Source organism: Papio anubis, chromosome X, assembly GCF_008728515.1.
Source record: "Papio anubis isolate 15944 chromosome X, Panubis1.0, whole genome shotgun sequence".
NCBI lineage: Eukaryota > Metazoa > Chordata > Mammalia > Primates > Cercopithecidae > Papio > Papio anubis.
This window is the reverse complement of record NC_044996.1, coordinates 77,518,524-77,532,523: the sequence shown is the minus strand read 5'-3', so window position 1 is coordinate 77,532,523 and position 14,000 is coordinate 77,518,524. Positions and strand designations below refer to the sequence as shown.

Sequence of the window (14,000 nt, the reverse complement as noted above, 5' to 3'; positions counted from 1 at the left end):
ACCTTCAGTTCCACCCATGTTGCAAATGACAGGATCTCATTCTGTTTTATGGCTCAGTAGTACTCCTTTGTATATATCTACCACATTTTCTTTATCCACTCATCTGTTGATGGACACTTAGGTTGCTTTCAAATCTTGGCTATTGTGAATCATGCTGCAATAAACATGGGAATGCAGGTATCTCTTCAATATATTGATTTCCTTTCCTTTGGGTATATACCTAGGAGTAGAATTGCTGGATCATATGGTAGCTCTATTTTTAGTTTTCTGAGGAACCTCCAAACTGTACTCTATAGTGGTTGTATTATTTACATTCCCATCAACAGTGCAGGAAGGTTTGCTTTTCTCTGCAGCCTCGCCAATATCTGTTATTTTTTGACTTTTTAATAGTAGCTATTCTGACTGGTGTGTGATGGCATCTCACTGTGGTTTTGATTTGCATTTCTCTGATGATTAAAAATGTTAAGCATTTTTTCATATGTTTGTTAGCCGTTTGTATGTCTTCTTTGGAGAAGTGTCTGTTTATGTCCTTTCCTCCTTTTTTTCTTTTTTATCCTTGCCAGCATTTGTCATTGCCTGACTTTTAGATAAAAGCCACGTTAACTGGGGTGAGATATCTCCTCGTAGTGTTGATTTGTATTTCTCTGATTATCAATGGTGTTGAGCACCTTTTCCTATATCTGTTTGCCATTCATATGTCCTCTTTTTAGAAATGCCTATTCAGATCTTTTGCTCATTTTTAATTGGATTATGAGATTTTTTCCTATTTAATTGTTTGAGCTCCTTATATATTCTGCTTATTAATATGTTGTTGGATGGGTAGTTTGCAAATATTTTCTCCCATTCTGTGGGATGTCTCTTCACTTTCTTGATTGTTTTCTTTGCTGTGCAGAAGTTTTGTAGCTTGATATAATCCCATTTGTCTATTTTTGCTTTGGTTGCCTGTGCTTGTAGGATATTACTTAACAAATTTTTGCCCAGTCCAATGTCCTGGAGTTTCCCCAGTGTTTTCTTGTAGTAGTGTCATAGTTTGAGGTCTTAGACTTGTCTTTAATCGATTTTTATCTGATATTTGCATATGGTGAAAATAGGGGTCTAGTTTCATTCTTCTGCACATGGATACCCAGTTTTCTCAATGCATGTTTGTGAAATATTTGTCAAAAATCAGTTCACTGTAGATGTATGGATTTTTTTCTAGGTTCTCTATTCTGTTCCATTACAGTACCATACTATTTTGGTTACTACAGCTCTGTAGTGTAATCTGAAGTCAGGTAATGTGATTCCTCCAGTTTTGTTCTCTTTGCTCAAAATAGCTTTGGCTATTCTGTTTCTTTTTGTGGTTATATATATATATTAAGATTCTTTTTCTATTTCTGTGAAGAAGGTCATTTGTATTTTGATAGGGATTGCATTAAATATGCAGGTTGCTTTGGGTAATATGGACGTTTTAACAATATTGATTCTTCCAATCCATGAACATGGAATATCTTTCCATAGTTTGTGTTTACTTTTCATTTTCTTGCATCAGTGTTTTATAGTTTTCATTGTAGAGATCTATCACTTCTTTGGTTAATTCCTAGGTATTAATTTTATTTGTAGTTATTGTAAATAGAATTACTTTCTTATTTTCTTTTTCAGATTGTTCATTGTTGCCATATAAAAATGCTACTGGTTTTTATATGTTGATTTTTATCCTGCAACTTTACTGAATGTGTTTATGTAATTGTTTTTTGCTGGAGTCTTTAGGTTTTTCCAAATGTAAGATCGTATCATCTGCAAGCAATGATAATTTGACTTCTTCCTTTCTAGTTTGGATGCCCTTTATTTCTTTTTCTTGTCTGACTCTTCCAGCTAAGCCTTCTAGTACTGTGGTGAATAACAGTGAACGCCACACTGTCTTGACTACTATAGCTTTACGGAATGATTTATTTATTTATTTTTAGTTTTCTGGTTTTATTTTTAGTGTTTTTTTAATTTTTAGTTTTTTGGGTACATAGTAGGTGTATATATGGGGTACATGAGAATGTTTTGATACAGGCATACAATGTGAAATAAATGCATCATAGAAAATGGAGTAGCCATCTCCTCAAACATTTATCCTTTGAGTTACAAATAATCCAATTATAACTCCTTTGAGTTATTTAAAAATGTATAATGAAGTTATTACTGACTTTAGTCACTCTGTTGTGCTATCAGATAGTAGGCCTTATTCATTCTTTCTAACTTTTGTTTGTACCCATTAACCATCCCCACCTCCCTCCCAGCCCCCTACTACCTTTCCCAGCCTCTGGTAACCATCTTTCTACTTTCTATCTCCATGAGTTCAATTTTAATGTTTTCAAGGTTCATCCATGTTGTAACATGCATCTTTTTTGTTGCCAAATAGTATTTCATTATATGGATATACTACATTTTCTTTATCTATTCATCAATACATGGACATTTGGGTTGCTTCCACTTTTGGCTATTATGAATAATGGTATGAACATTTAAGTACAAATTTTTGGGTGGATATATGTTTTCATTTTCCTTGGTTACATACATAGGAGTAGAATTGCTGTGTCATATGGTAATTATGTTAACATTTTGAGGGACTGCCAAACTGTTTTCCAAAGTGATTGCACCTTTCACATTCCCAACAGCAATGTATCAGGGTTCTTATTTCTCCACATCCTTGCCAACACATGTTATCTGTCTTTTGGATTATAGCCATCCTAGTGGATGTTAATGGTATCTCATTGTGGCTTTGATTTGTATTTTCCTAATGGCTAATGATGTTGAGCATCTTTTCATGTGTTTATTAATCATTTGTGTATCTTCTTTGGAAAAATGTCTATTCAGATCCTTTGCCAATATACAAACATGCATTGTTTTTCTTTTTATTATCGAATTGTAAGAATTCTTTATATATTCTCCACACAAATATCTTATCAGATATTTGATTTGCAAGTATTTTCTCGTCAGACCATATATTGTATGATTCAATTTATATGAAATTCCAGAATAGACAAATCTATAGAGACAGAAAGTAGATTAGCAATTGCCTAGGAATGGGAGTGAAAGAAATGGGGAGTGACTGCTAATGTGTATGGGGTTTCTTTTTGGGGTAATGAAAATATTCTAAAATTGATTGTGGTATGGTGATGGTTGTAAAACTCTGTGAATATGCTAAAAACCACTGAATTGTACAGTTCAAGTGGTCGAATTATATGGTATGTGAATTGTATCTCAATAAACATAATAAATAAACTTTTAAATTTAAACTGCACTCATACAGGTTTTTCAAATAACCCTAGTAATTTTTCTTCATCATCATCATCATCATAATAGCCATTATTATTATTATTATTTTGAGACAGGGTCTCACTCTGTTGCCTAGGCTGGAGTGCATTGGTGCAATCACAGCTCACTGCAGCCTCTACCTCCCAGGTTGAAGTAATCTTCTTGCCTCAGCCTCTTGAGTTGCAGAGACCACACGTCTGTGCCAACATGTGCAGCTATTTTTTTCTAATTTTTGTAGAGACAGGGTCTTACTATGTTGACTAGGCTGGTCTCAAACTTTTAGGCTCAAATGATCCTCCTGTCATGGCCTTGCAAAGTGCTGGGATTACAGATATGAGCTACTGTACCCAGCCAAAATAATTATTTATAATAGTCGCATAATATTTTATCATGATGAAGTAGCAATTTATTTCACCATTTCTCTATTACTCGATATGTACTTTTAAAATTTTCTATTCTTATAATATATTGATGATAAACAGATGTGCAGACTTCATTAAAATGCATTCCTAAAATGGAGTAGTTACCAGATAAAAATGTATGAGCTTTTATTCAACATAGTGCTGGAAGTCCTAGCTAGAGCAATCAGACAAGAGAAAGAAAGAAGGGGCATCCAAATTGGTAAAGAGGAAGTCAAACTGTCACTGTTTGCTGATGATATGACCATATACCTAGACAACCTTAAATACTCATCCAAAAAGCTCCTAGAACTGGTAAATAAATTCAGCAAAGTAAGGGATTAAAACTTCAACCAATCAAAGGGGATTTTCCCCTAAGCTAAAATGAGTCACAGCTGCAAGTTAGGGATTGAAGCATCAACCAATCATATAGGGAGTTTAAACTCTAGCTGCAACTTGATGTTTTTAACCAGTCAGGCTCACCAACCCACAAATGGATAGAAAATAAGCTAATCCTATAAAGTAGAAAAAAGAAAAGGGGAGGAGTCATAAGGGGATATAAGCATAAGACACCCAAGCCAGAAACAGCATCACTTCCAGGTTCCCTTCCAACGCGTGGAAGCTTTACCTTTGCTTTCACTTTACTTTCGCTTTAATAAATCTTGCCACTGCAACAACAACAACAAAACAAAAACAAAAACAAAACAACAACAACAACAAAAAATAAATTCAGCAAAGTTTCAGGATACAAAATTAATGTACATGATCACTATCTCTGCTATACACCAATAGCAACTAAGCTGAGAATCAAATAAAAAACTCAAGCCCTTTCACAATAGCTGCAGAAAAAACCCAAATGAAACAAACAAACAAAAAACCAAACAAACTTAGGAATATATCTAACCAAGGAGGTGAAAGACCTCTACAAGGAAAACTACAAAACACTGCTGAAAGATATCATAGATGACAAAACCTAATGGAAACACATCCCATTCTCATGGATGGATAGAATCAATCTTGTGAAAATGACCATACTGCCAAAAGCAATCTACAAATTTAATGTAATTCCCATAAAAATACCAGTATCATTCTTCACAGCACTACAAAAAGAATCCTAAAATTAATATGGAACCAGAAAAAGAGCCTGCATAGTCAAAGCAAGACTAAGCAAAAAAGAACAAATCTGGAGGCATCACATTACCCAACTTCAAACTACACTATAAGGCCATAGTCACCAAACAGCATGGTACTGGTATAAAAACAGGTACATAGGCCAATGGAACAGAATAGAGAACCCAGAAATAAAGCCAAACACTTAACAGCCAACTGATCTTCAATAAAGCTAACAAAAACATAAAGTGGGAAAAGGACACCCTATTTAACAAATGGTCCTGGGATACTTGGCAAGCCACATGTAGAAGAATGAAACTTGATCCTCATCTCTCACTTTATATAAAAATCAACTGAAGATGAATTAAAGACTTAAATGTAAGACCTTAGATCATAAATATTATAGAAGACAACATCAGAAGACCCCTTATAGATAGTGGTTTAAGCAAAGACTTCATGACCAATAACCCAAAAGCAAATGCAACAAAACCACAGATAAGTAGATGGGATTTAATTAAACTAAAAAGCTCTTGCATAGCAATAATAATAATAATTATTATTATTATTAAAAAAACAGCAGCAGAGTTAACAGACAATCCACAGAGTGGTAGAAAATCTTCACAATCTATACATCCAACAAAGGACTAATGTCCAGAATCTACAAAGAACAAATCATCGAGAATAAAACAAACAATCCCATCAAAAAATGGGCTAAGAACATTAATAGACAATTCTCAAAAGAAGATATACAAATGGCCAACAAGCATATGGAAAAATTCTCAACATCACTAATTATCAGGGAAATGCAAATCAAACCACAAAGCGATACCACCTCACTCCTGGAAGAATTGTCATAATCACGAAATTAAAAATAAAAAAAGATCTTGACATGGATGTGGTGAAATGGGAACACTTTTTATGTTGTTGATGGGAATGTACACTAGTACAACCACTATGGAAAACAGTGTGGAAATTCCTTAAAGAACTAAAAGTAGATCTACTGTTTGATCCAGCAATCCCATTATTAGGTATCTACGCAGACAAAAAGAAGTCATTATACAAAAAAGATACTTGCACACATGTTTATAGCAGCAGAATTTGCAATTGCAAAAATATGGAACCAGCCCAAATGCCCATTAATGAACGAGTGGATAAAGAAAATGTGCAGGCCGGGCGCGGTGGCTCAAGCCTGTAATCCCAGCACTTTGGGAGGCCGAGACGGGCGGATCACGAGGTCAGGAGATCGAGACCATCCTGGCTAACACGGTGAAACCCCATCTCTACTAAAAAAATACAAAAAAACTAGCTGGGCGAAGTGGCGAGCGCCTGTGGTCCCAGCTACTCGGGAGGCTGAGGCAGGAGAATGGCGTAAACCCGGGAGGCGGAGCTTGCAGTGAGCTGAGATCCGGCCACTGCACTCCAGCCTGGGCGACAGAGCGAGACTCCGTCTCAAAAAAAAAGAAAAAATGTAAGAGAATGTGTGAATGAAAAGAAAATGTGGTGTGTGTGTGTGTGTGTGTATATATATGAAATATGTGGAATACTACTCAGCCATAAAAAGGAATGAAATAATGGTATTCACAACAACCTGGATGGAATTGGAGACTATTATTCTAAGCGAAGTAACTCAGGAACGGAAACCCAAGCATTGTGTGTTCTCATATGTGGGACCTAAACTATGAGGATGCAAAGGCATAAGACTGATAACGTTGAAGTTTTGGGACTTGGGGGAAAGGATAGGGGCAGCAAGAGACAAAAGACTACATATTGGGTATGGTGTACACTACTCAGGTGATGGGTGCACCAAAATCTCAGAAATCACCACTAAAGAACTTATTCATGTAACCAAACACCACCTGTTCCCCAAAAACCTACCGAAATTAAAAAAAAAAAAGTTATATTTGAAAAAGAATCCTGAGAAATATCTTTTAAAAATTATTTATTTATTTATTTATTTATTTATTTAGAGATGGAGTTTCGCTCTTGTTGCCCAGGCTGGAGTGCAATGGCGTGATCTCGGCTCACCACAACCCCTGCCTCCTGGGTTCAAGCAATTCTCCTGCCTCAGCCTCCTGGGTAGCTGGGATTACAGGTATATGCCACCACACCTGGCTAATTTTGAATTTTTAGTAGAGATGAGGTTTCTCCATGTTGGTCAGGCTGGTCTTGAACTCCCAACCTCAGGTGATCCGGCCGCCTCGGCCTCCCAAAGTGTTGGGATTACAGACGTGAGCCACTGCACCCAGCGAAAAATCTTACGAAATAAAAATCTTACTTTAACGAAAAAAATAAAAAATAAATAAGAGAACTCTTACAATTTAATAATATAAAACAACCCAATTTTTTTTTTTTTTTTAAATTTATTTATTATTATTATACTGTGTTGTAGGTACATGTGCATAACGCGGCAGGCTTGTTACATATATACGGTGCCTTGTTGGTGTGCTGCACCCATCAACTCGTCATCAGGTATAACTCCCAATGCAATCCCTCTCCCTCCTCCCCCCGCATGATAGCCCCGTGTGTGATGTTCCCTTCCCCGAACTAAGTGATTCATTGTTCAGTTCCCACCTATGAGTGAGAACATGCGTGTTTGGTTTCTGTTCTGTGATAGTTTGCTAAGAATGATGGATTCCAGCTGCATCCATGTCCCTACAAAGGACACAACTCATCCTTTTTGATGGCTGCATAGTATTCCATGGTGTATATGTGCCACATTAACAGGCACTTTATTAAATAAGATATACAGATGGCAAACTATGACAGAAAAAGGTGCCAAACATCATTAATTTTTAGGAAAATACAAATCAAAATCTCAATGAGATATAATTATAAGCCCAATAGAAGGGCTAAAATTTAAAAGTTTGATAATATCAAGTGTTTTCAAGGATGTGGGCCAACTAGAACTCTCATTCCATGCTAGTGGAAATGTAAAATACACAACCACTTTGGAAACTATTTTAGGTGATTCCTAAAGGATCTAGAACCAGAAATACCATTTGACCCAGCAATCCCATTACTGGATATATATCCAAAGGATTATAAATCATTCTGCTATAAAGACACATGCACACATATGTTTATTGCAGCACTGTTCACAATAACAAAGACTTGGAACCAACCCAAATGCCCATCAATGACAGACTGGATAAAGAAAATGTGGCACATATACACCATAGAATACTATGCAACCATAAAAAAGGATGTGTTCATGTCCTTTGCAGGGACATGGATGAAGCTGGAAACCATCATTCTCAGCAAACTAACACAGGAACAGAAAACCAACCACCACATGTTCTCATTCATAAGTGGGAGCTGAACAATGAGAACACATGGACACAGGGAGGGGAACATCACACACCGGGGCCTGTCAGGGGTTGGGGGGCTAGGGGAGGGATAGTCTTAGGAGAAATACCTAATGTAGATAGATCACAGGTTGATGGGTTCAGCAAACCACCATGGCACATGTATACCTATGTATCAAACCTGCACGTTCTGCACATGTATCCCAGAACTTAAAGTATAGTTTAAAAAACATGGAACTTCCTTAATCTGATAAAGCCATCTAGAAAGTATGAGAGAGTGAGCATCTACCACACACAGGTACAGGACAGAAAAATGGTTCATTAAAAAAAAAAATTCTATGCTTGCCATATGACTTGGCCATCCCACTCCTTGGTATTTACCCAAGCACAGGTTTACACAAAGTCTTGGTCACAAATGTTTATAGCAGCTTTATGTGTATGAGCAAAAAACTAGAAACACCTCTGATATCCATTAATAGATGGAAAAGTAAATTTTAGTGTGTGTGTGTGTGTGTGTATCTCTCTCCAGTGGAATACTACTCATCAATAAAAAGAAATGAATTATTCTTACACACAGCAACAAAGGTGAATCTCAATTATGCTGACTGGAAGAAGCCAGATAAAACAAAAAAAAATACATTTGTACAATTCTACTTGTTTAAAATTCTAGAAAATGAAAACTGATAGTAACGAAATAAATCAGTGGTTGCCTGGTGATGGGGCAGGGGTTATTTATGAAAGCTCAGAAGAAAACTTTTGGGAGAGATGGATATGTTCATAATTTTGATTGTAGCGATGGTTTCACAGATGTAAACGTATTTCGAAATGCACCAGATTGTATATTATAAAAGTATATAGTTTTTTTGTAGTATAAAGGCACAAAAAATGCAGAACAATAAAATTAAAGTATGTTTCTTTGAATTAAAAAGTATGAGATTTTAATGTTTTTATAGATGTTTCCAAGTTGCACTCAAAAAATGATCTATGAATTTTAACTTACATCAGCAATGTATAAGAACATCTGTTTCAGCATGTCCTTGCCTACAATAGGTAGTGTAATTTGTAAAAATTGGCTGACTTAATAGACAAAAAATAGTATTTTAGGTTATTTTAATTTGCATTTCTTTACAGTGAAGTTGAACAAGTTTAATGTTTATTTTTCATTTTAATTTCTATTTCGTTAATTGCATCCTTTGCCCATTTTCTTTTTCCAAAATTTTAAAATAATTTCATCTTTTATTTTAGATTCAGGGGGTACATGTGCAGGTTCGTTAGATGGGTATATTGTGTGATGCTGAGGTTTGGGGTATAGATCCCATCACCTAGGTAGTGAGCATAGTACCCAATAGGTAGTTTTTCAACCCACCCCCTTCTGTCCTCCCCCAACTAGTAGTCCTCAGTGTCTATTGTTGCCATCTTTGTTTCCATGTGTACTCAATGTTTAGCTCCCACTTATGAGTGAGAACAGGCATTATTTGGTTTCCTGTTTCTGTGTTAATTTTCTTAGGATTATGGCCTCCAGCTGCATCCATGTTGCTGAAAAGGATAAGATTTCATTATTTTTTATTGCTGTGTAGTATCCATAGTGTATATGTACTACATTTTCTTTGTCCATTCCTCTGTTGATGGACACTTAGGTTGATTGCATATCTTTGCTGCTGTGAATAGTGCTGTGATGAACATATATGTACATAAGTCTTTTTGTTAGAAGGATTTGTTTTCCTTCAATATATACCCAGTAGTGGGATTGCTGGGTGGCATGACAGTTCTGTTTTAAGTGTTTTTGAGAAATCTTGAAACTGCTTTCCACAGTGGCTGGACTAATTTACATCCCCATCAACAGTTTATAAGCATACCCTTTTCTCTGGAGCTTCACCAGCATCTGTTATTTTTTGACTTTTTAATAATAGCCATTCTGACTGATGTGAGATAGTACCTCATTGTGGTTTGGATTTGCAGTTCTCTGACGATTAGTGATGATGAGCATCTGTTCATCATGTCCTTTGCCCATTATTAATGGTTTTTTTTTTTTTTTTTTTTGCTTGTTTGCTTGTTAAGTTCCCTATAGATTCTGGATATTAAACTTTTATCAGATACATCTTTGCAAATATTTTCTCCCATTCTGTAGATTGTTTTTGCTACTGATAATTTCTTTTGCTATGCAGAAGCTCTTTAGTTTAATTAGGTCCCACTTGTTAATTTTTTGTTTCTGTTGCAATTGCCTCCGGAGACTTGGCCAAAAATTCTTTGCCAAGGCCAATGTTGAGAAGGGTATTTCCTAGGGTTGCTTCTAGGATTTTTATAGTTTGAAGTCTTACATTTAAGTCTTTAATCCATCTTGAGTTAATGTTTGCATATGGAGAAAAGTAAGGGTCCAGTTTCAGTCTTCTGCATATGGCTAGCCAGTTATCCCAGCATCATTAATTGAATAGAGAGTTCTATCCTCATTGATTGCTTTTGTTGTTTTGTCCATTTTCTAACTGTTGTGTTTTTCTTTTGTTTACTGATTTGCAAGAGCTTTGTAAATTAAGCATACTAGATTTTGTGTGTTGTATAGGTTGCAAATATTTTTCAAGTTTGTCTTTTCATTTTGAAGAAAATATAATCTAGAATAAGTGCATTTTTGGGGTAAAATTATGGCAATTTTTTATATATAAAATTTTGAGGCAAAATGAAAAAAACAGCATTTATTCTAAGTTTTTTTTTTTTTTTATTGTCTACTCTTCCCTTTGCAAATTTTGGGGACAATTTTAGCAAGCACAGTACTGGGTTCTACAGGGATAGGTGGGCAATGGGGGAAGTTGTTCTGTGACTTTTTCTTTTTTTTTAATTTATTTATTATTATTATACTTTAAGTTGTAGGGTACATGTGCATAACATGCAGGTTTGTTACATATGTATACTTGTGCCATATTCTAAGTTTTAAACACATGGGATTCATTTTATCTTTCATCCTTTTTTATTTAAAAAAACTTCAAAAGAAAATTAAGATCCAAACTGAAAACAACCTGAATGTCTATCAGTAGAAGAATGCATTAATACATTATATATGTCCAAATAATTAATGCATTCTTCTACTGATAGACATTCAAGTTGTTTTCTATTATTATCAGAATATGAGGCCTGGTGTGGTGGCTAATCCCAACACTTTGGGAGGCCGAGGTGGGCAGATCACTTGAGGTCAGGAGTTAGACACCAGCCTGGCCAACAGGGAGAAACCCCATCTCTACCAAAAATACAAAAAGTAGCCAGGCATGGTGGCACACACCTAGAATCCCAGCTACTTGCGTTGCTGAGGAAGAAGAATCACTTGAACCTGGGAGGCGGAGGTTGCAGTGAGCCGAGATCACGCCACTGCACTCCAACCTGGGCAACAGAGTGAGACTCCATCTCAAACAACAACAACAACAACTACTACTACTACATATATATATATATATATATATATATATATATATATATATATGAGTTTGCTATTTCCACAAAGTGAATCACTTTATTAATATATTTGGATAGAGTGCCCTGTAAAAGGCATAAGGCATTGCTTGAAGGCAATTTTGCTTATCTAGGGAAAAATACTAGGTTCCACGATATGCACAAAAAAGAAAGGATCCAACAGTTAAATAAAATTTAAGGGACCACTACAACCTCCTTTTGGTGAGTCATAAAATTCAATAGTGTAGTAAAACCCCTGAGAATTCCTACACTAAAGCCAATTTTCTAATTTTACTTACATAGGATTTTATAAATTTATTCACCAGATATTTTTTCTTCCCTTTAACATCTGTTACCATGCCAAAGTAGTAGTGTTTTCCCTAGGAAAATACTAAAATAAAATAGACAGATTAGCACCACAGATAATCCAAATCTAGATATTCCTATCATACAAGTTGTCTTACCTAAACATCAAACATTTCATCAGGGCTTTGGAAAAGGAAACAGACTTAGTTCTCTCCTCTTTTAATCTTTGATAATAAATAAAGACACATCACAAATAACTCAGATTTTGAAATGTAGTGCCATGGTGGAAACAGCATGCTTTGATGTCAGATAGACCTGAGTTACAACCCTAGGTTGGCCACTTAGGTTGGATAAGTGATTTAACCTCTCTGCACATCAGTTTTCTCATAAGTAAAATGAGAATAGTAACATTCATCTTACAGTTGATGTGAGGATTAAATAAGATCATGTATATCAAGTACACACCAAAGTGTCTGGCATATACAAAGTTTTATACAATATCTACACTTGTACACAGTAGAATTTCTGTAAGGGAAAGAACTGAAGACCTGAGAACCCATGAACAGATTGATAAGCTTCTGAATAATTGCTAGCTTTTTTCATGAGAATAGGATTACAAGTTTCATCAGATCAGAGCTATAAGCTCCATGTTATTTCTATTACTAACATTCTTTTAATATTTAATTACACTGGGTTTATACCTGCGAGTGTTGCAAAAAGAAGGTCGTTGAGCTTTTCAGCAGGCCAAAGAGAATCCCATGTGTAAAGCTGTCTGCACTGCTTAACAAACTCATAGCATTTTAGGAGGGTTAGAGTGTAGGAAGGATGCTTTTTTGCCCTTAGTGGGTACGAGTAGGTTATTAACTGACATAATGCAGTCAGGCAAAAGAAAGCTATTTGTAATCTGCACCATTTCAGAGACCTGGAATGAAACAGGAGGAGGCTTATAATTCACAGTATAAGAGTAAATAACCTTAATGGAATGTTTGGGTGTCTGGATCCCTGGAGGTTTTTTTTAGCACAAGTGACATAAGTGTGAGTTTGCAGGGAATAAGGGCATCTTTTTTTTTTCAGTACACTGCCAAGGGAAATTATGTACAGAACTTCTGCTTATGCATGCATTACAAGAGTGAAGAATTTAAAATCTTTTTCACCCAGGATAAGAACTTATTTCTTTTCTAGTTTTTCTCCCAAGCCTTCTTCTTAGCAGTCCAGGTGCCACTGTATGTGTCTCCCTCAGAATACTGACCTGTCTGAGAGATGCAGGAAATGTGAAAACTGCTACGTTTCCGTTTCCACAGCAAGAGATGATGAGCCTTCTGGATAATCTGCAAGGTTGAAACGTGAAGATGATCAAATGTCCCCGTGCCTTATATGGGTGGGTATTCATTCACTGGCAGTTTTCCTTCTTGTCCAGTCTCTGCAGGCAACAGATATCTGCAAACCTCTAAAGACTGATGTGTAACAAAGAAGTATTTGTAACCAGACATTCACGTTCTAAGAATAGTCAGCCTGCTATACTATTAACTAAGATTATTTATCAGCATTATCTGATCTATAATACTGGCTGGTATTTGACTTAAATAGCCATGATGACAGCTCAACATAATCTGACTTTAATGGAATGTTTTGCATCTTGATAACCACAAAATTACCCTGTTTTGCTGTTATTCCACTGGACATAATTGAGATAGCTATTACAGTACTTCAGGTGATGGTGTGTTTCTAAAAAAGGAATGAGTATCTAGAAAATAAGAGGCTTTGAGATTAACAAGCAACATCATTTATGGTACAAATGTTTTTGTTTCTGACCTCCAACCTTTTGGGAGAGCACACTCTGAATCAGCTTGCTGAATGTATAGGTAATCACTTTTCTCATACTCACAGCGTAATAATATACTTGGCATTTTGAGAATAAAAAAGTTGACAGTAGCCATCCCCTACAGTTTCTGCACAGTACAGTGTCTTTTATGTGCCATTCAGAGTGCTTTCTTAAGTGTGAAATCTAGATTCCCAAAGATAGAGGCCAGCCAGTCAGTGTGGCCTTGCCACAGAAGGCTGCAAGCTCTCATGCCACTGAGTTAAACAGGCAGATTCCAGATACCAGGTTGCTTTCTTCCAGGAAAATTGGAAAAATGAAAGTGGCTCTGAGAATGTCTCTTTG

The 14,000-nt window shown here is 35.9% G+C and overlaps 1 protein-coding gene across 1 annotated transcript in view; it reads right to left on the bottom strand.

Annotated features, from left to right (window-relative positions):
* The window catches only part of ZDHHC15 (zinc finger DHHC-type palmitoyltransferase 15), a 151,911-nt gene that overhangs the window by 6,009 nt on the left and 131,902 nt on the right, over positions 1-14,000 (bottom strand). The window contains exon 11 of the mRNA XM_031660822.1: positions 13,086-13,290. Coding sequence (XP_031516682.1) covers positions 13,223-13,290 — 68 coding nt within the window. The 3' untranslated portion in view covers positions 13,086-13,222. The remainder of the gene's footprint in view (positions 1-13,085; positions 13,291-14,000) is intronic.